Here is a 21,107-nt window from a genome sequence, read left to right as displayed (position 1 = left end):
TGTCATATCTGCATTATTTGGATTTATAAAAGAAAATAAATAGACAAACAAAGTATGTAGTGAAAGAAAACATAATTGAACATCACATTAACTAAAAATGAAAAATAGAACCAGTCCATAAAGACATCCTAGAATGTTTTGGAGAAAAACAAAATAAAAATAACAAGCATTACATTTGATTGAACTTAAACACCACGGGTAAATTCACAGTCTTCCAATTATCGATCTGCATGTTGGGAGGACAGGGCTGCACCAAACTGGAACGTCCTTCCCCAGATTCATCTTCAATGATTGCAACTTGACTAGCATTGATCCATCCAGCACTACGAAAGCTCTTTTTTAAGTCACAGATGGAGATCTTTCCTACCCTCGGCTCACGACCCTGCAAGCGAGCTAAGCTTCGTTCTTTCTTTTCCTCCATTAATCTTCTTTTGTCCTCCTTAGTAGGCTTGTACCCCAGGCCATATCTATTCTTGTTCTCAACAATTTTCAGTGGAAATATTGGTCCCTGTCCAACTTTGCCTAGGCCTTTCCCATATTCATAACCTTCTCTCAACATAACCCTTACCATCATCAGAGAGGCACATGACAAATATGGCTTTATCTGAAATGGTTCAACATACGTATTCCCCACAATTTCCAAAGCTTGAAAAGCTGTCTCAAGAGCCTCCTCTGTTGTTTCAATATATCGAGCAGATGAAGGACCACTCACTAGAAAATCTTCCTCTCTTAAAACTGTTACCATCTTATCCCCCATTACATACTTTAACTTTTGATGTAAAGTGGAAGGCACCACCCCTGCAGAATGAATCCAAGGTCTACCAAGTAAACAACTGTACGCTGGTAAGATGTCCATTACTTGAAAAGTTATTTGAAATATACACGGACCAACTTGAACTGGCAACTCTACTTCTCCCATCACCTCTCTTTTGCAACCATAAAAAGCTCTCACAATCATAGTACTTGGCTTCATAGGGAATTTATCACGTGATAACTACTCCAGCGTCACCTTAGGCATCACATTTAGGGAAGAACCATTATCAATCAACACACGAGCTATAACATGGTCGAGACATTTAACAGATACATGAAGAGCTTTATTGTGTCCTCTTCCCTCAACTGGTATCTCATCATCCGAAAAAGTAAGGAAATCATTAATGGTAATATTATTAACAATCCTTTCAAATTTATCCAACGAAATATTTTGTTCAACATGAGCCCCACTCAGTATTTTCATTAGCAACTTTCGGTGAGCTGTCGAATGCATGAGCGATTCCAAAAGCGAAATATGAGCTGGCATACGATTCAACTGCTCCACCACCTTGTATTCGCTTTGTTGTTTGAATTTCAAAAATTCACCGGCATCTTCATCTGATATTTCTTTTTGTTTATCTTTTCTGCATTCTTCCTCATCTTGTATCGTCTTTTCTGTTAATATCTCTTTTGCTTTTTCAATTCCATCATTTAATTTACTTCTATTGCATCCTTCCTTCCTTAGATCTGGTGGTGTAAAGAAACAACCACTCCTTGTTATCCCACCAAGACCTGATATATTTTCAACAATTGGACCTTCATGCACATAAGTGTTTTCAACTTGTTGTCCCTCACCTAATTCATGTACTCCACACTTCCATGGAACAACTCTATCACTTTCATAAGGAAAAGAGGAGGGCGTTGTTATCACTACGGATTGCCTTCCTTATTCCATGAAAGAAGGTGCAGGTCTAGTGAAATGAATCACTAAAGGTTCTGGCGTGGTTAAATTTGATTGTTCACTAGTTTGGGCCAATACCTCCTCATCCTTCTTTCCATGAAAAACTTGCAGGAAATGCTTATCAACTAGATTTTGCAACTCTAGCTTGAACTCCACACAATTATTAATAGAATGTTCGGCACCCGGATGAAATGCACATGCATTACTCATATCATATTCACCTTTTACTAGCCCCCTCTCTAATAGTGCTTCAAGAATGAATTTCATAGAGCTCCGAATTTCACTCACTTTTCTTACCACCCTGTTATCCCTAACCTCAATAGCATTTGTTGAAGTCTTCTCATGCCCCAACAAAGGGTTATTTTCAATACTAGGTTTATCCTTTTTGAATGTCAACCACCCCGCATCAATCAAAGATTGTACCTTATATTTGAGAGGAAAACACCTTTCTGTCGAATGCCCCTTTTCCCCTCCATGGTAGTCACATGTAGCATCTGGATCATAACTCTTGGAAAAAGGAGGTTATTGTGGCTTCATTGGGCAAAATGAATAAACTTCCTCTGTGCATGTCATAGGAATGGGGGTAAAATGAATAAACTTCCTCTCCCTTCTTGTATTAGTACTCTGACTGAGGTTCTCACTATCACTAGCAGTCGCTTTCTGAGGTTGTAATTGATTGTTTGAAACAGGCTATATTTGGTAATTAACAGCTGTATGGTTATCCCATGCGGATGCGGCATGAAGTTCAATTTCTTTTTTCTTACTTTGATTAAAACCTGGTTTTTTGGTATTTGCAGCCGCGGGCGAGCCATATGCAATTTTACCATTTTTATCCCAGTCTCAATCCTTTCACCAATGATGATGATATCCGCAAAAAAATAGAAGATATATTCCAATTCCCAATCATATGCTCTTAAAATGGCGGTTGTAATGTATTCACAAACATTGTAACCATCTCCTTATCATATAGTGGTGGCTCAACCTGGGCAGCTATCTCTCTCCAACGCTGGGCATACTCTTTGAAAGTTTCATTTTTCTTCATTGTCATATTTTGTAATTGTATTCTGTTTGGTGTTGTATCCATATTAAATTTATATTGCTTTATGAAAGCATCAGCTAGATCCACCCAAAAATGAATATGAGTCGGCTCAAGATGCATGTACCAATTCAACGCTGCCCCAGCTAGGCTATCTTGGAAAAAGTGGATAAATAATTTCTCATGATGAGAATGGTCAGCCATCTTTCGACAGTACATTGTTATATGGCTTTTTGGACACATAGTCCCCCTATATTTCTCGAACTCAGGCACTTTGAACTTAGGGTGTATCACCACGTCAGGGAACAAAGATAAGCCTACAGCATCACCGAATCCCTTACTTTTATTCCCTTCAATAGCCCGTAGTATTTCCTCCAATATCTCTAACTTTCCCTTGTTATTCTCAGTCGATGAAATCACTTGAGCTAGTGTCTTTTCTTGTAAACCCACACCTACAATCGAAACATGTGGTGGAATCGATACATTAGGATTTGTGTAGGTTGTGATTCCAACCACACTTTCTCCTAGGCGTACCTGGTTCCTAAAATCAACCATCCCAGTTGACACTTGGAACTGCTCATTAGGTGATGAAACATGTATGCTTCTATTACCACCAGAAAATAGATTCTTAACTTGCTCTACATACTCTGCAATTGGAGGTGTGTAACCTGGGGCTAAGCCATAAGGTGGAAAAGCTTGAGATGATGTCCCTTGACTCACTTGATGATGTGGTGGGTAAACTGGAAGTCCACTTGATACATGAGGATGAAAGCTTGGAGGGTAGGAAGTACCACCATCAACTGCTGAACTTTCTTCTGAACCCTTCATAGTCCTCAATGCCTCCAAGATCTGACCCATTTGATCCTTTATTTGGCTGATTTCACCCTTCACTTGGCTAATTTCTTCCTTCACTTCCTTGTGTGCATTTTCCCAATCCTCCATTGTTTTGGAATTTGCCCGAGTTCTATAAGGGTGTCTCAGAAACTTTGTTGTATTCACTTACTATCACTCTTCTGTTTAATTTCAAATGAAATGAGAAGTGCGAAAAAGGAAAAGAAAAGACAAAATGCAAATGCAAACATTCTAGCTAGAAACTATAAAGCTGTGTGAATAACATTGCGAGTAATAATGGAAATTAACGCGGAATAAAGTAGTCGATTCATCAAAAAAATCCACAATGTTCAGAAGTTCATAACAATGCAAAAAAGAAAGAAATCATAAACATCAACTTCGAGCTCTAGCCACTATATTCTTCATTTCCCCTACTAGCTCTCTGCAATAACCAAGGAAATCTTCAATTGCTTTTGGTGGATTGAATATACGCATTGCAATCTCAGCATCAATTAACATCCTGGGTACATCTTTAATTGCTCCGTTAGCTATAGCTGCTAACTTTGAAAAACATCCTCTCCAATACTCTGCAGTTCCTTTTAACTCAGCACATTCAGTTATCAATCTCTGATTTTCCTCTTCCGACTCTGCCCGGTACCAACTCTCCTCAGCCACTTTTGCTTCATAAACCGATACTGTATCCTTCATTTGTCTCTCAAACTCGCTGTTCCTATATTGTATGTCATTTTCTAACTCTACTTTATACCAACGCTCTTCTTCTAGCTTTGCCTCATAAGCTGTTGTCATTTTTTCTGTCTGTTGCTCCATCTCCTTAATCCTAACCTGTGCATTTCGCAGCTTGTTTAATGCCTCCCTTTTGTCTCTCGCCAATTCTTCACATAATGTAATTTTCTCACGTTCAGACAATGCCACTGCTTTCTTCTATTTGCCTCTCAAAGCTAACTCTTTGTTAGCTGCCTCGAGATCTTGTTGTACTTTGAAGTGATGGTTTCTTTCCTCTCTCTGCTTCTTTATTAATACATCACAAGTTTTGATCATGGCTTCATTATCATTTTTGAGATCTATATATTCATGGTGAGCTTTCTGAAGATCATTAACAAGCTTAACATTTTTCTGCTTCATCTTTTCTATTTCTTCCTTAAGGGTTTTGACTTCCTCACTCTCCATATCTTGTTGTTCTGGCATGAAGGAAACTGGTTTGAACGGTAGCTTCACCACTTTAACCCTATGCATTACCCATTGCTGATAAGACATCTTCTCATTTACTACCCATGGCCTAGAGTCTTTTCCTGCACGCACCATACTGCCCCAAGCACTTATAATTCGCCGGAGTAAATCATTAGAGGTCCCTTCTTCATAGCAATTCCACACTGCAACTAAAGATTCTGGATTTGGTGCACCCCGTATAGGATATCCAAATTGTCTTTGTGCTAATATCGGATTATAATTAACACAATATTTGGTTCTTATAAGAGGTACATTTGGGTACTCCCCACAGTGTATGATATGTGATCTCTGCTGCCAGGATACCTCTTGTTTGATCATTCCATTATGTAGTTGGAAAACACGCCCATTCTTGCGCTCCTTTAGCTGTTGGCTTGTAATTTTGACTAATATGAGTAATAAACCATTTATATAATACTGGAAGCAACATGACAACTTCTTCTTCTTAGATTAATAACACATATTCAAATTTCCATAAACATCAGCTAAAATTGTTGTGATTGGGTTTTCTGCATTGATCTTATATGCTATGAAAATATTGATGGCTGAGAGATCAACAAAGTTATCGATGCTTGGAAAAATCATGACACCATAAAGAACGAGCGCTAGTACATCCATGAAGGTTTCCCCCATGTCTTTATCATCCAATTGGCGTAGATGGTTCCCTTCTTAATCATTTTGCCTTCTAACTCTGCAGGGTGTATCTTCAAGATTCTTGCTAGTGTTGAAACAGATGATTTTGCATTGTATGCTTGTAAGGAATCTTGCCTTCTAATGGTAGATCTAGAATATCCCCAAATTCCTCTACTGTCGACACTAATTGAAAATCCTTGAAGGTGAAGCATCGGAGCGGCGGATCATAGTATTGGACCAAAGCAGTAACAGCTGGAACCTGAGTATCAATCTTTAGAGGATTCAGTAAATTCCCATACTTCCTTCGAAAATTGTTCCTATGGATAGTCTTCATCTTCCCCACCAACTCTCGAAGATAAGTCAAGTTTCCTTCCTTTGCTCTAATTAACTTCTTCTTTTTTAGTGACTCTGAACCAGAATGCTCTCCAACTCCATATTCCCTATTAATTTCCATTTCTTCTCCAAGAAAATTACAGACTACATGATGCTATGAATAATTTACATAACTTGTTACAACACAAAGAAAAGAACACAAACCAAGAAATACAAAATAATAATAATAATAATAAAATAAATAAAATAAAATAAAATAAACAGAGAAGGAATTATAGGAATACACATCTCCCTTTCGTGCCTTATAAGGTTCAAGCACATCATAGGATTAAGGTATGTATATGTGCTCACCAGGATAGTCTCCTATGTCCTAAGGATAAAAAGTCACTAGAGTTATGGCCCACTTCACGACATTTCTCACAACAGTTGGTAAACAACACGATGTGAGGGTATCAAATGAAGCAAACAGACTCTAGTTGGGGTTCTCACAATGACCACTTGGGAAGTACATCCACTATGGCACTGCTACACAATCCCCTTCTAATTCTAAGCTACTCAGACCCGGGTATAGGCCCGCACTCATGTCATGTACAAAATATAAGGTGAGTGTGTGAAGGGAGAAAAAAAATGCAAACCTAAACCCCCACCTGCAAAAGAGATCCATACAAAAACATATTTTCTACCCTAAGGTTCAATATCCATAAATATGGCATACACCAACAGGAATATATACATAAATCGAGAAAGGGAAAAACAAAACATCTAAATTTAACACATCGCTTTCGCATATTCGATAAAATAGGCTTGACTCTCTAGCGTCCCCAGTGAAGTCGCCATCTGTCGCAACCTAAATCACGACGGGACGACGAACTAAAAATAATGTAAATTGGAAAATGAGATTAGAAGTCTCCACCATAGTTTATTCTGGCAAACTATGGAAAACCTTAAAAATACAATAAAGTCTACGAAAACCAAATTTAGGGTCCGGGAGTCGGTTACGTGTAAGGAAGGTATTAGCAGCCTACAACACCCACCCAAAAGTGATACCTTTAATTAAATTTGCAAAAGGGATGTGTTTATTTTAAATGTTTATTTTTCCCATAAAGTAAGAACATATATTGAACAAATATATTTTTGAGTAAAAAAGGACCCGACAAGGATTAACCTTGGTCCTACGTATTCTCATAAAAATGAGAAATTAGGGCTACGTAGTTCTTTATAAAATTGTTTGATTAAATGATTTAATTTTTCAAAAGTTGTCTTTTGACATATTTGAAAATGAATGTCGTGTGACGTGAGCGGTCGATTAGACATCAAACACCTTTTTATAACTTATTTATTGATAAGAAAGAGAGTGTCATGTGATGCGAACGGTCAATTAGACACCAAAAATAATTTTTAATATTTTTGCATTTTAAAAGAAAATGTCGTACGACACGAGCGGCCGATTAGACACCAAAATATTTTTTATATTTTTACATTTTTAAAAGAAGTGTCATGTGACGCGAATGGTCAAATAAATAAACAAAATCAAATATTAAAAGCAGGGGTGCATAAACTGAAATCTGGAGGTGCGTGAAGAAACAACTTAAATATGCTAACCTTAATTAAAACAGAGGTGGTGCGTGAATGAATTATAGTGGTGCATGAAGTAAAAACTTAAACCTGCTAACTTTAATAAAAGAAGAGGGGGTGCGTGAATGAACTATGGTAGTGCCTGAAGTAAAAACTTAAACCTGCTAACTTTAATAAAAGAAGAGGGGGTGCGTGAATGAACTATGGTGATGCAAGAAGTAAAAACATAAACAAACCCTAAAGCTATATATAAAAAAAACGCAACTCTTACTTCGTCTCCTACCTCCCGCCGCCACCACCCAAACACCATGATTGTCCTTGTTCGAGACCCATAAGCGGACCACCACCGGCGGCAAACGACCAACAACGGCGGCGAACGGCCAACAACGGCGGCAACCCCTATTCCCCAAAAACGTTACCAACACCAACACCTTCTCACATCGCATCACCCCAGAATCCAACACTGGTTCAACCGTGGCTCACCATCTCTCTTGTCACGACCACCACAACAACGCCGGTGACCACCGCGAACAAACACTTACTAAAGCCGACACCAACATTTTATTTTCACCACCGAATTTTATTTTCTAGTGGCAAATCCACTCCTTTCTATTCCTTTCTATTTCATTATTTAATTGGTGTGCATTGTAAAACAAACAAAGAAGCGTTTTTGTGATATGAAATTGTTCAATTGTTTTTACCGGCATATAATTAACGATCAAAAGCCTCAACTCAGAACATCATACAACATGCAAAAGGTTTGAAGATAGATAAATGCGTACCTCTTTTGCAATTCTGCTTTTGATTCAGAATACTGTTGGTTTACTGATTGGTTCTCCCTTTGCAATTCCGAATTCAATGATTTGAATAAATGTTGCCTAACCGTGGTGCCAAAAAAATGTTCCCTCCAATCCACAATTTTATTTTCAGTATTTATTTTTAATTTTTAATTTTTGAATTTATTAATTAATAAAAAACGAAAATATATTTTTTAAATATATATATATATATATATATAAAACAAAAAGATTATTTTACTTTAACGCTTAAAAAAAAACATAAATTAAAAACTTTTATTATTTTATTTTACTTTATTATTTTATTTTTATTATTATTACTGTTATTTTATTTTTTTATTTTTTATTTTTTTTATTTTTTTTATTTTTTATATATACTTTTATTTTAAAAACAAATTATTTGTCTAGACGAAATTGGGTGTTGACAGGTGACTTTTGGGTTCCCATAATTTTAGTTACGATCAGCCATTAAGTGGTTGGATCATTAATAGTTTTAAGTGGGATGCAATTTCAACATATGTGTCTTTTGTAATTCCAGTGGTTAAAGCTTCTTTATAAGCTGAACCATTTTAGCCAATGAAACAAGTTGGGTTTCATTTAGAAAATATTAGTTTTATCTCATCTATCTTAGTGAGAGTGATTCTCCTAAGTTCTGGAGTGATTCAACAATCTTGAGTTTTTATCAAAGCTCTTTTTTCCCTTTGTGTGTTTAAATTCTTAGGCTTGTCTTCCATTCTTGGATATGTGATGTCAATCAATTTCAACTACATCTTCTTATCTATTTCCATTTTCTCGTTTTAAATAATTTCTCACTTATCTTGCTTATTGGCATTCCAACCTACATAGATCCATAAAACGAATCCACCCCTATGGATTCACATCACTTTGAATTCAGAGCCAAGCTCACGAGATTTGGAATAACAATGGAAGTTTATTATACAAGGTGTTTCATCGAAGGCAACCATGTTAATTTGCATTCGATTATGGAAGCGACAACAATGTTGTGAGCCAAAGATTGGTGGAGAAACTAAAGTTACCAACAAGTTTTCATCCGAATTAAGCATGGATCAATTTCAATATAGGGCAATGTGTGAAAGAAGTATTATGTAATATTGCTCCCATGGACTCTTTCCATCTTCTTTTGGGAAGAGCATGGCTTTGTTTTAAAATACTCAGTCTTGATGAACGTTCCCTTTCTTTGAGGCATGAGGGACATAAAATGAAGTTCAAATTTATGACACCAAGACAAGTCAGTAACGATCAACATAGGTTGAAGCAGAAAATAGAAAAAGAAAGAATAGAAAAAGAAGAAATAGAAACTGCAGAAGGAAGGGAAAATGAAGAAAAACAAAAGGAAGTGGAGAAAGAGATGATGGAAAATTTATTTGCCAATGGTTTCTCTTCTACAGTTTGTGATGTCATTTTACAGGATTAGAAGGATAAGCAAGTGAATGAAACACACCAGCTTCCATGTTTAAAGAGGAAGCTTGTTAACAATGCTTTATTATGCATTTGGTCCACTGATGAGAAATAAATTTGTCAAACACAACGCATGGAATTATTTATTGTTTCATATCAAGGTGGGGGTAGTGTTGGCAAGAGAGGTGCTCCACATATTGCAACCACTAGAAATGAACAAATATGAATATAATCAAGTTGAATTTGATCCTAGAGGAAGAGAATTAGTTTCAAGTTGTGGAAAAATAAAGTCCTTCACAAGATCACAATAAACTTAAATTATAACTAGTTGAAAAATAAAACGTTAAGATTCGGGACGAATCTTCTCAAAGAAGGACAGTATGATATGAATCGCATCATAACTCAAATGGAGAAGGACTAATGCACAACTTTGTTGCAATTATTTTTATTTTTATTTTTTAAAGGTATTAATTTTTTTAAATATGGTTCAATTCATTGTAAAATTGGCTTACCAATGTTTTGGTTTAATCAATAAATGGGCTCTAGTTTAGTTTTATTTCAAGTTGTAATGATGACCCAATTGCAACTTAGTCATCAACCTTTGGGAGACAAAGAGGATGCTTGGCTGACTTATTTTTGGTGACTTTTGGGTTCCCATAATTTCAGTTACAATAATCCATTAAGTGGTTGGATCATTAATATTTTTAAGTGGGATGTAATTTCAACATATGTGTCTTTTGTAATTCTAGTGGTTAAAGCTTCTTTATAAGATGAACCATTTTAGCGAATGAAACAGGTTGGGTTTCATTCAGAAAATATTAGTTTTATCTCATCTATCTTAGTGAGAGTGATTCTCCTAAGTTCTGGAGTGATTGAAGAACCCTTGAGTTTTATCAAAGCTCTTTTTTCCCTTTGTGTGTTTAAAAGGCTTGTCTTCCATTCTTGGAAGTGTGATGTCAATCAATTTCAACTACATCTTCTTATCTATTTCCATTTTCTTGTTTTAAATAATTTCTCACACATGTTGCTTATTGGCATTCCAACCTAGATAGATCTATAAAACGAATCCACCCTATGGATTCACATCACTTTGTATTCAGAGCCAAGCTCACGAGATTTAGAATAACAATGGAAATGTATTATACAAGGTGTTTCATCGAAGGCAACCCACGTTTATTTGCATTTGATTACGGAAGCGACAACAATGTTGTGAGCCAAAGATTGGTGGAGAAACTAAAGTTACCAACAACCTTTCATCCAAGTTAAGCATGGATCAATTTCAATATAGGGCAATGTGTGAAAGAAGTATTATGTAATATTGCTCCCATGGACTCTTTCCATCTTCTTTTGGGATAAGCATGGCTTCGTCTTAAAATACTCAGTCGTGATGAACGTTCCCTTTCTTTGAGGCATGAGGGACATAAAATGAAGTTGAAATTTATGACACCAAGACAAGTCAGTAACGATCAACATAGGTTGAATGAGATTATAGAAAAAGAAAGAATAGAGAAAGAAGAAATAAAAACTGTAGAAGGAAGGGAAAATGAAGAAAAACAAAAGGAAGTGGAGAAAGAGATGATGGAAAATTTATTTGTCAATGTTTTCTCTTCTACAGTTTGTGATGTCATTTTACAGGAACAAAAGGATAAGCAAGTGAATGAAACACACCAGCTTCCAAGTTTAAAGAGGAAGCTTGTTCACGATGCTTTATTATGCATTTGGTCCACTGATGAGAAACAAATTCGTCAAACACAACGCATGGAATTATTTATTGTTACATATCAAGGTGGGGTAGTGTTGGCAAGAGAGGTGCCATAAGTGCAAAAATGGTATATTACAACAAGATATTACAACATTTACACGCAAACCGATGTAGCACAGTGCGAGGTGGCATTTTTGAAAATACTGAGACTATTATTACATCGGTTATAAAGAAAACCGATGTAACATTAATTTTTTTCGAGAAAAGAAATCAAAAAACCAAATTTTAAACACTACTACATCGGTTCTCTCTAGGAAACCGATGTAGTACCCGGATTAATTTCACTACACCTGCTGCTTTCCCCCTCATTTCTCGTTTTCTTCTTCGCGTGTGCTACTTCTTCATTTGCTCCGCTCCTCCGCTCCACCACTGTAATGCGAATGCGAACTGCTCCTCTACCTCTCGCCGTTCAAGCAGTCGTTGCCACCGTCGTTCGTTCAACCACCGCATACCCTTGCCCGCGCAACCCTTCGTCCGGCCACGCCGCTTCTCTGGTTTGGAACTCTACTTCCACCGCACGGCCACGCTGCTGGAGCTCCGTCCGCCGTTAGTCACCTCCGTAGTCAGACCAATCGCGCCTCCATCCGCCGCTTCTCTGAGGTTGGGGTTTGGTCAGAGCGCCGCGGACATTACCGCTTTGCTGGCCCTCGCGCTGCAGCTCTCCCGCCACCGCAGCACCGCGTCGTCGAGGGGTCTCCGACGTCATTCGTGAAAAACGCCGCTGCCGCGACTGCCACTTGTTGCTGCCACCCTCTCTACGCTGTTGGAGCTCCATCCGCCGTTAGTCGCCTCCCGTAGTCAGACCAGTCGCGCCTCCATCTGCCGCTTCTCTGAGGTTGAGGTTTGGTCAGAGCGCCGCACTCGTTGCTGGCCCTCGCGCTGCACTCGTTGCTGGCCTTCGCGCTGCAACGCTCCTTCCACCTCGCCCGTTGCCGCTGCAGCTGCTATTGGTTGCTGCCACACTCTATTGGATGTTCAAGGCTGTGTAAGTGTTGTTTTACTTGCATTTGGTGGTCTAAAGGTTCAAACACTCTCACACTAGGCAAAAATTTTCATCTGCTATAACGGTTAGTTTTTTCAAATTTTATATAATTTTAATTCTTATATTTATTGGTATTAAATTTAAATCTTAATTGAATATCTAATTAAGATTATATTTGTTAATGTGTGCTTATGGTTATTATTAAACGTGTTGGTTGAGTTCGAAGGTGTCCGACCCTCGACAATGTTTTTAGAAATTAGTTGAAGTATTTTTCAATCAATGATTTAATGATGTTTTTCAATCATCAAGAAAACCATTTTTATAAACTTCAACTGTTCATTTGGACAGTTGGGGAATATTGAATGCCAGTATAAACAAGCTTTTTATGTTGTGTAGTAATGGATCGAAGTTGGGTGCATGCTAGTCGAATCACTGATGTGTATGAGAATGGCGTTGAAGAGTTTCTTCAATTTGCTCAGTGAAATGCAACACTCGTGAATGGAAAATATTATTGCCCTTGTGTTAATTGTTTGAATTTTAGACGACAATCAATTGAGCTGATACGAGAACATCTCCTTTGTGACGGTTTCTTAAAGAGTTATAGAACGTGGACCTAGCATGGTGAAGTTGTAAATCTCTCAAGCATACCTCAATCTGAAGAGTCAAATGTATATCATGAAGATCGCATGGAGGATATGATTGATGATATTGGAGAAGACAATTTTAAAAACGCACAAGTGTATGATTCATTGAAAGATGATTCAGAAAAATCTTTATATCCCGGTTGTACAACATTCACGCGTTTGTCAGCAATATTAAAATTATTTAACATCAAGGCAAGAAATGGGTGGACCGATAGAAGTTTCACTGAATTGCTTGAATTATTGCATGAAATGCTCCTAGAGGGGAATATGTTGCCGACCTGACACTATGAGGCAAAGAAGATGCTATGTCTGATGGGTATGGAGTACCAAAAAATACATGCCTGTCCAAATGATTGTATATTATATAGAAAAGAGTTTGAAACATTGACTAAGTGTCCAAGATGCGGGGTTTCACGATTCAAAGTGAAGGATGATAACGTGGATGAAGATAACATGAAGAAGGGTGCTCCTGCAAAAGTGTTATGGTATCTTCCAATCATACCACGATTTAAATGTTTATTTGCCAATCTTAATGATGCAAAAAACCTTGTTTGGCATGCAAATGGAAGAAAGAGTGATGGATTGTTACGACACGCAACTGACTCACCTCAATGGAAGAAAATTAATACTCTCTATCCACAGTTTGGAGTGATCCAAGAAATTTGAGGCTTCGTCTTGCAATATATGGGATGAATCCTTACGGTAATTTAAGTAGCAAGCATAGTTTGTGGCCTGTTTTGTTGATCATTTACAACTTGCCTTATTGGTTGTCTATGAAGAGAAAATACATGATGTTATCCATGATGATATCAGGACCAAAGCAACCATGAAATGATATTGATGTTTACCTAACTCCATTGATAGAAGATTTGAGATTGTTGTGGGATGAAGGAGTGGAGGTGTTTTATGCACATGGAAATGAGAATTTCAATCTGCGAGCTTTGTTATTTTGCACAATCAATGACTTTTCGGCATATGGAAACTTGAGCGGTTATAGTGTGAAGGGACATTATGCTTGTCCGATATGTGAAGAAAACACAAGTTATCATCAACTAAAACATGGCAGGAAGACATGTTACATTGGTCATCAAAAATTTCTAAGACGTAATCACCTATATCGTAGGTTGAAAAAGGCTTTCAATGGATGCCAAGAGGATAAAATTGCACCTCCACCCTTAACTGGAGAAGAAGTTTATGAGCGAGTGTGTCAAGTCAATGTCACATTTGGAAAAATACTAAAGAAATGTATCATGAAAAACATATGGAAGAAAAACTCAATATTCTTTCAACTTCCATATTGGGCCAAATTAGATGTCAGGCATTGTATTGATGTAATGCATGTGGAAAAGAATGTTTGTGATAATATAATTGGGACATTGCTTAACATTAAAGGGAAAACAAAGGATGATGTAAATTCTCGTAAAGATCTAGTTGAGATGGGTCTTCGCTTGGAGTTACAACCACAAGCTTATGGTAAAAGGACTTATTTTCCTCCAGCATGTCATACTTTGTCAAAAGTCGAGAAGAAAAGTTTTTGTGCATGCCTCCGAGAAATGAAAGTACCACAAGGATACTCTTCAAATATTAAGAGTCTTGTATTAATGGAAGATTTGAAACTTGTTGGCTTGAAATCTCATGACTGCCATGTTCTGATGCAACAACTTCTCCCAGTGGCTATTCGTGGCATCTTACCTAAGAATGTAAGACAAGTCATCACTCGTCTTTGCATATTTTTTAATAGTATTTATCAAAAAGTAATTGAGCCAAACACATTAAATGACTTGGAAAATGAAGCTGTCATTATCTTATGTCAACTAGAAATGTATTTTCCTCCTTCATTTTTTGACATCATGGTCCACTTAATAGTCCATCTAGTAAGGGAGATTAAAATATGTGGCCCTGTGTTTTTAAGATGGATGTACCCAGTTGAGCGATACATGAAGATATTGAAGGGGTATGTGAAGAATCCTTATCGACCAGAAGCATCTATTATTGAGAGATATATTGCTGAGGAAGCAATTGAGTTTTGTACAGAATATTTGTCAGATGTTGAAGTCATTGGCATTCCAAAGTCAAGACATGAAGGAAGAAATGAAGGTAAAGGCACACGGGGTGTAAAGGTTGTTCGAAAAGATCAACATGAAGTCCTTCAGGCACATTTCTATATATTGAATAATACTGATGATGTTATCCCTTACATTGACTCACATAAAACCTTGTTGAAGTCAATGAATCCTCGGGCAAATGAAAAGTGGTTGTTGATTGAACATAACAAGACTTTTATGAAATGGTTTAAAGAAAAAATTAGACAAGAAGATTGTGATGTTGAGCATTTAAAATGGTTAGCCAGAGGACCGAACTTTGATGTTATAACATGGACGGGATATGACATTAATATGTTGTCTTTTTATACAAAGGCGGAAGATGACAAAAGTACTATGCAAAATAGTGGTGTGACCCTTGAAGTAGAATCAATGCACTTTTCTAGTTCAAAAGACAATAATCCTGTTATGGCTTCTATAAGTTACTATGGTATCATTGAAGAAATCTGGGAGGTGGATTCTATCAAATTTAGAGTACCTGTATTTAAGTGCAAATGGGTTGACATCAATACAGGAGTACATGTTGATGAGTTGGGATTTACTCTAGTTGATCTTAACAAGGTTTCTTATAAGGAAGATCCTTTTATCATGGCATACCAAGCAAAACATGTTTTTTACGTCAATGATCCTTCAAATGAGAGATGGTCAATTGTTCTTCAAGGAAAAGTTAAGCATGATGGTCATGATCATGATGAGTCAGCACTGAATCTTATAGATACTTCGTCATTGTTAAGGCGAATACCTCCAATGAATGATGAAGTTGATAATGATGAAGTTCATGCTACACGTAATGATCATAATGAAGGAATATGGGAGAACATTTTAACTCTTCCACAATAGAAGTAGGTTAGGTTTTGAATACAATGTTTAAAATTAATAGTTCCATTTTAATGAATTTTTTTTGAATACAATGTTTAAAATTAATTGTTCTATTTTGCAGTTGAAATGGCTGAGTCATCAAAGAAGACTCGAGAAGCTACACGTATGAAACATCTAGCTCTTAAACGATTGACTAAGGGTAAAGTTCATGTTGAAATAGACCCTCACACAAGAAGAGCTAAAGGACCCAATCGAAAAGATTTTGTTAGTTATTTGGGTGTCTTAGCTCGATCAAAGTTGTCCATTTTAAAACCTAAGTGGGATCATGTGACAGAAGCAGATAAAAACATGATTTGGCAAGATATTCGTGTAATTTATTTGCTCAACTTATATATATTAACTCATTAATTATGATTTCGAATATTAATTACTTATGACCAATCTCTTATTTTTTAGTCAAACTTTGAGTTTGAAACTTCCAATTCTTTAAGGAGTAAGATAATGTCATCAGTAGCCTCAAAATGGAGACAATTCAAGACTAATTTGACTAGCTTTTACGTCTTTGGAAAATATAAAGACAAAAGCGCTTGTGAAATGTATGGCATAGAGGAGGAGACATGGCAATTGTTTGTCAGACTCGATTGGATCCTTCTTGGCAGGTATGTTTTTTGTTGATGTTACACTTTGATAAAGTCATAGTGCCATTCACTATTTATGAATATTGTTTCTTTAATAGGTAAAGAGAAAGAAAGCTCAAGCTATCCAACAAAAAAATGCTACTCCTCACAGACTTTCTCGAGGAGGATATGACTTATTGGAAGGGAGAATGATGGAAGAGAAGTTAAAGAAACAAATGGACATAGCTGTTGCTGAAGAAGTTCCTTCTCCTCCATCTCCTCCTAGCCGACATGAGAAATGGAAGATGGCTAGTACAAAACCAGGAGGACAAATGACATCTGAGAAATCAATGATGATTGCTAAAAGAATTGTAAGTTACAATGGAGATGATGTAGCAATTATTTATTGTAATGTGTATTATAAGTGACAATGTATTCTTTGTTACAGGATGAACTTGTAGAACAAAGTTCACAAGGTAATTTTGTCTCTCAGGGTCGTCGTGACATATTGACCACTGCTATTGATACTGAAGAACACCATGTTCGTGTGCGTACTGCTGGTTTTGGTGTGGGTGTGAGACAATATTTTGGATCATGTCCTCGACCCAACACTTCTGCGGCACCTATGACTTAAGAGATGATGGAGCAATTTTCTCAGCAAATAAGGAGACAAGTTACTAAAGATTTAAGGTGTGAGTGGGAGCAATGATGGGAGTGCATGTCCACCAACCATAATGTGCTGAATCCAAATGAAGATGAGGACATAGAGACTGATATCTCCTATCGTTGTAAGTTGTTTGTTGGAGGTGTTCCTCATTTTGTGGCCATTGGGAGAGTCTATCCAGGTGGGTCCACCATGCACACTGTGCCAATGCTAGATGATTTGGTTAGAGTGGTGGTTGAAGACATTAGAGATGCCACTGCTCCAGTACCAGTGCCCACAGAGGAGGTGCAAGTAGTAGGAGATGCAATTGGAACATTTATCTCATGGCCAAAAGAATTAATCAAGTCAATTTCAACAAAAAATGTATGTTTTTCGTAATTACATTTGTATATAACTTTTAACACACCTCATATTTAAGTTTGTTAGTATGTTTTACAGGACCCTAGGATTAGACAAAAGTCCCCAATTATATCTCATGCAAGCCCTGAGCCTGATTATGAGCCCGAGGATGACCCCGAGGATAAGCCTGAGCTCCAGCCCCTATCTGACCAGAATGATAATCCAATTCAGGGGTTGATTGTGGCTTCTTCTGATTTGTATCAAGAACTTTTTCCCATTCCTTGGGATGCAACATTATTTGGCGTTGACAATGGCAATATACCTTTATATGTGAACATGTCAGATTTGTGGGAAATAATACAGGGTAATCAGATGTTGAACATTGCAGTCATTCAACTTTGGATTATGTGAGTGCACTCTAAATTTAGATTTTGAATTTATCTTATGTTTTTTGTGAAATCAACCTTAGCCTTCTGAAATTGTGTGAATGTAGGTATCTAAATGAATTAATTGTCAATGCGGGGCACAATGATATTTATGGTTTCCTTGAGCCTTAAATTATACAAAAGTCTGGGAATAGATCAATGCACATTCAAAGATATATTCAACGATGGATTCATGAATTCAAGAAAAGAATTTACATCGCCCCTTATATTGAAGGGTAAGTTGAACTCTTACTTTAGTTATTATCTAACTAATTTCATATCACTAACTAAAATTCTTATTTACTAGGTCTCATTGGCAATTGATTATTATTTGCCCCATAGACCGTATTGTCGTTTGGTTTTGTTCATTGCACAAGAAGCCAAGCAAAGAAATGAAAACTTTAATACAAAGGTATTTGTTCATTACAAATGTAATGTGTTTTATCATGATTATATTGTAAATTACTAATTACTTTTATTTTAGAGCTATTAATGTAAGTGGTGTCTTGGATGGTAAATCCACTGCATCTTCATCTCATCTGGATTGGATTTATCCTAAGGTATATTTTGCATTGAATCTACATATTATCAACTAAAATGTCTTAGTTCTTCATATATTAATTACATAAATTTCATATATTAGTGCAATAGGCAACGTGGAAGCTTTGAGTGTGGATACTATGTTATGCATTGGATGTGGACTATAGCTCGTGCTACCATTGTTGATTCATGGGCCGATGTAAGAGTTGATTCAATTATTGATGATTAACTTTGCATCCTATGATACACCATAATTAATATATTCTATATTTCAGGTTTTTGATGGAGTCGAGCCATTGGGTAAAGATAAAATTGAAGATATTCGCAAGGAATGGGCAAGATATTTTTTGTGGCTAAAACATTAGTTTTGATAGCCATTAGAAATGTTTTATTTTGGATATGTAAGGTATTTTGTAGCCTTAACATTTAGCATAATAGTTTTGATAGGATTTAGTAAATGATTGTATCTTAGGAAACGAAAATTTGAATTGTTTGGAATCTGGCTTTTTATGACTTTTACAGGTTATTGGATAGTTCCCAAAACAAGCTGACTTTTGAAAAAAAAAACATCTCTCTATTACATCGGTTGTGACCATAACCTATGTAATACACCCCAGCTATTACATCGGTTCCTACCTTAACCGATGTAATATGTTTTGTCCGTGATTTCTCCATTTTAAATCTCTTACAGCGGTTAAAGTTGCACCGAGGTAATATGTTATAGCTATTACAACGGGTCGAGCAACAGATGTAATATGTCAAACACTTATTACATCAGGAAATATTACATCGGTGGTATGACCGATGTAATAAGTCCCAAATAATCGATGTAATAGGCTTTTTCTGCACTAGTGTGCTCCACGGATTGCAACCACTGGAAATGAACAAATATGAATATATTCAAGTTGAATTTGATCCTAGAGGAAGAGAGTTAGTTTCAAGTTGTGGAAAAATAAAGTCCTTCACAATATCATAATAAACTTAAATTATAACTAGTTGAAAAATAAAGCGTTAAGATTCGAGACGAATCTTCTCAAAGAAGGAGGGTATGATATGAATCGCATCATAACTCAAATGGAGAAAGACTAATGCATAACTTTGCTGCAATTATTTTTATTTTTATTTTTTAAAGGTATTAGTTTGTTTAAATATGGTTCAATTCATTGTAAAATTGGCTTACCAAATTATGTTTTGGTTTAATCAATAAATGGGCTCTAGTTTAGTTTTACTTCAAGTTGTAATGATAACCCAATTGCAACTTAGTCATCAGCCTTTGGGAGAACAAGAGGATGCTTGACTGACTTGTTTTGGGTGACTTTTGGGTTCCTATAATTTCAGTTACAATCAGCCATTAAGTGGTTGGATCATTAATAATTTTAAGTAGGATGTAATTTGAACATTGATGGCTTCTTCTTGTCTCCATTGAAGGTTGCATGAAGAATGAAGGCTCCATGGATGGTGTTGGATGCAGAAGCATGAAGGAAAGAAGCTTAAGTTGTTTGGTTTGGTGTAGGTGAAAGGATTTTTAAGAGAGATGAGGCCAACTCCTAAGGAAGAAGACTAGAGTAAACTAGAGAAGAGTTTACTCTAAGATGAGCTCAAAAGAGATTTGTGCACAAATTTGGGCAACAATTCATTACTCAATTTCAAGCTGAAAAATACATCTCCTAAGCCTTCTATTTATAGGCTAAAATGAGACCAAGGAGTCTCCAAAAAGTGGAGCGAAAAAGGAGTCTAGAAAGTTGAATTTTGGAGCCAAAAAGGAGCATGTGGGAGGTGTGACTTGCCACCTAAGCAAGTCACACTTGTCTTGCCTTGGGAAGCTAACTCCCATCCTTGGAGAGCAAGTTTGAGAAGCTTCTAGGCTTTTCTAGAGTAGACACACTACTCTTGGCCCATTTCGCCCAATTCCCCTTTTTGGTCCAAAATTACTTCTAAAGCCCAATTTCCTCTAAGGCCCAATTCATGGCCCAGAGAAAACCCTATTCTATTGGGCCCAAAATACAAAGCCCAAAATAAAATCCTAATCTAGTATTTACAAGCAAAATGTCCTAGGCTAGGTCTTCACATCTTCCTTGGCCCATGTGAAGTTCATCGTGGGCCTTGCATGCGCATTTAAGGCCCATTCCTCTCCTATTCTCCTAGCCATGGCTTTTGTTGTAGGTCCCTTGGCTCGAGGTATCTCATCATCCCCTCCCTCTTGCAAAGGATTTGTCCTCAAATCTGTAGTCTCTGCCTCATCATCTGTACCACCTGCAAAAGGTATTAAGTCAGCAACATTAAAAGTGGCATGCATATCATAGCCTTTATGCAACTCTAGCCTATACGCATTATTATTTACTCTTTTCAGCACTTTAAAGGGACCATCACCTCGAGGGCTAAGTTTAGACTTCCTTTGCTTAGGAAATCTATCTTTTCTAAGGTGTAGCCACACCCAATCCCCTTCTTCAAAAATCATTTCCCTCTTCCCCTTATTATTGTACTTAGCATAGCTATCTGTTTGTTATTGGATTTGGCTTTTAATCTTTTCATGCATTTTCTGAACAAAATTAGATTTTGCCACCTTTTCTTTATGAATAAAATCAAAAGATGTAGGAAGTGGTAGCAAGTCCATGGGAGTGAGATTATTA

At 36.8% G+C, this 21,107-nt stretch overlaps 1 protein-coding gene across 1 annotated transcript; it reads left to right on the top strand.

The window, feature by feature from the left end:
* Positions 1 to 17,781: 17,781 nt before the first annotated feature.
* On the top strand, positions 17,782 to 19,032 carry LOC114177619. The gene is made up of 6 exons (XM_028063040.1): positions 17,782 to 17,919; positions 18,006 to 18,173; positions 18,245 to 18,349; positions 18,422 to 18,497; positions 18,581 to 18,676; positions 18,753 to 19,032. The coding sequence occupies exons 2-6, from the start codon at positions 18,097 to 18,099 to the stop codon at positions 18,840 to 18,842; spliced, it is 444 nt and encodes a 147-aa protein (XP_027918841.1). The 5' UTR covers positions 17,782 to 17,919; positions 18,006 to 18,096; the 3' UTR covers positions 18,843 to 19,032.
* Positions 19,033 to 21,107: the final 2,075 nt, after the last annotated feature.

The sequence above is a fragment of the Vigna unguiculata genome, chromosome 1, assembly GCF_004118075.2.
Source record: "Vigna unguiculata cultivar IT97K-499-35 chromosome 1, ASM411807v1, whole genome shotgun sequence".
Classification (NCBI taxonomy): Eukaryota; Viridiplantae; Streptophyta; class Magnoliopsida; order Fabales; family Fabaceae; genus Vigna; species Vigna unguiculata.
The sequence above is the reverse complement of the archived record's forward strand: the minus strand, read 5'-3'. Positions and strand labels throughout refer to the sequence as shown.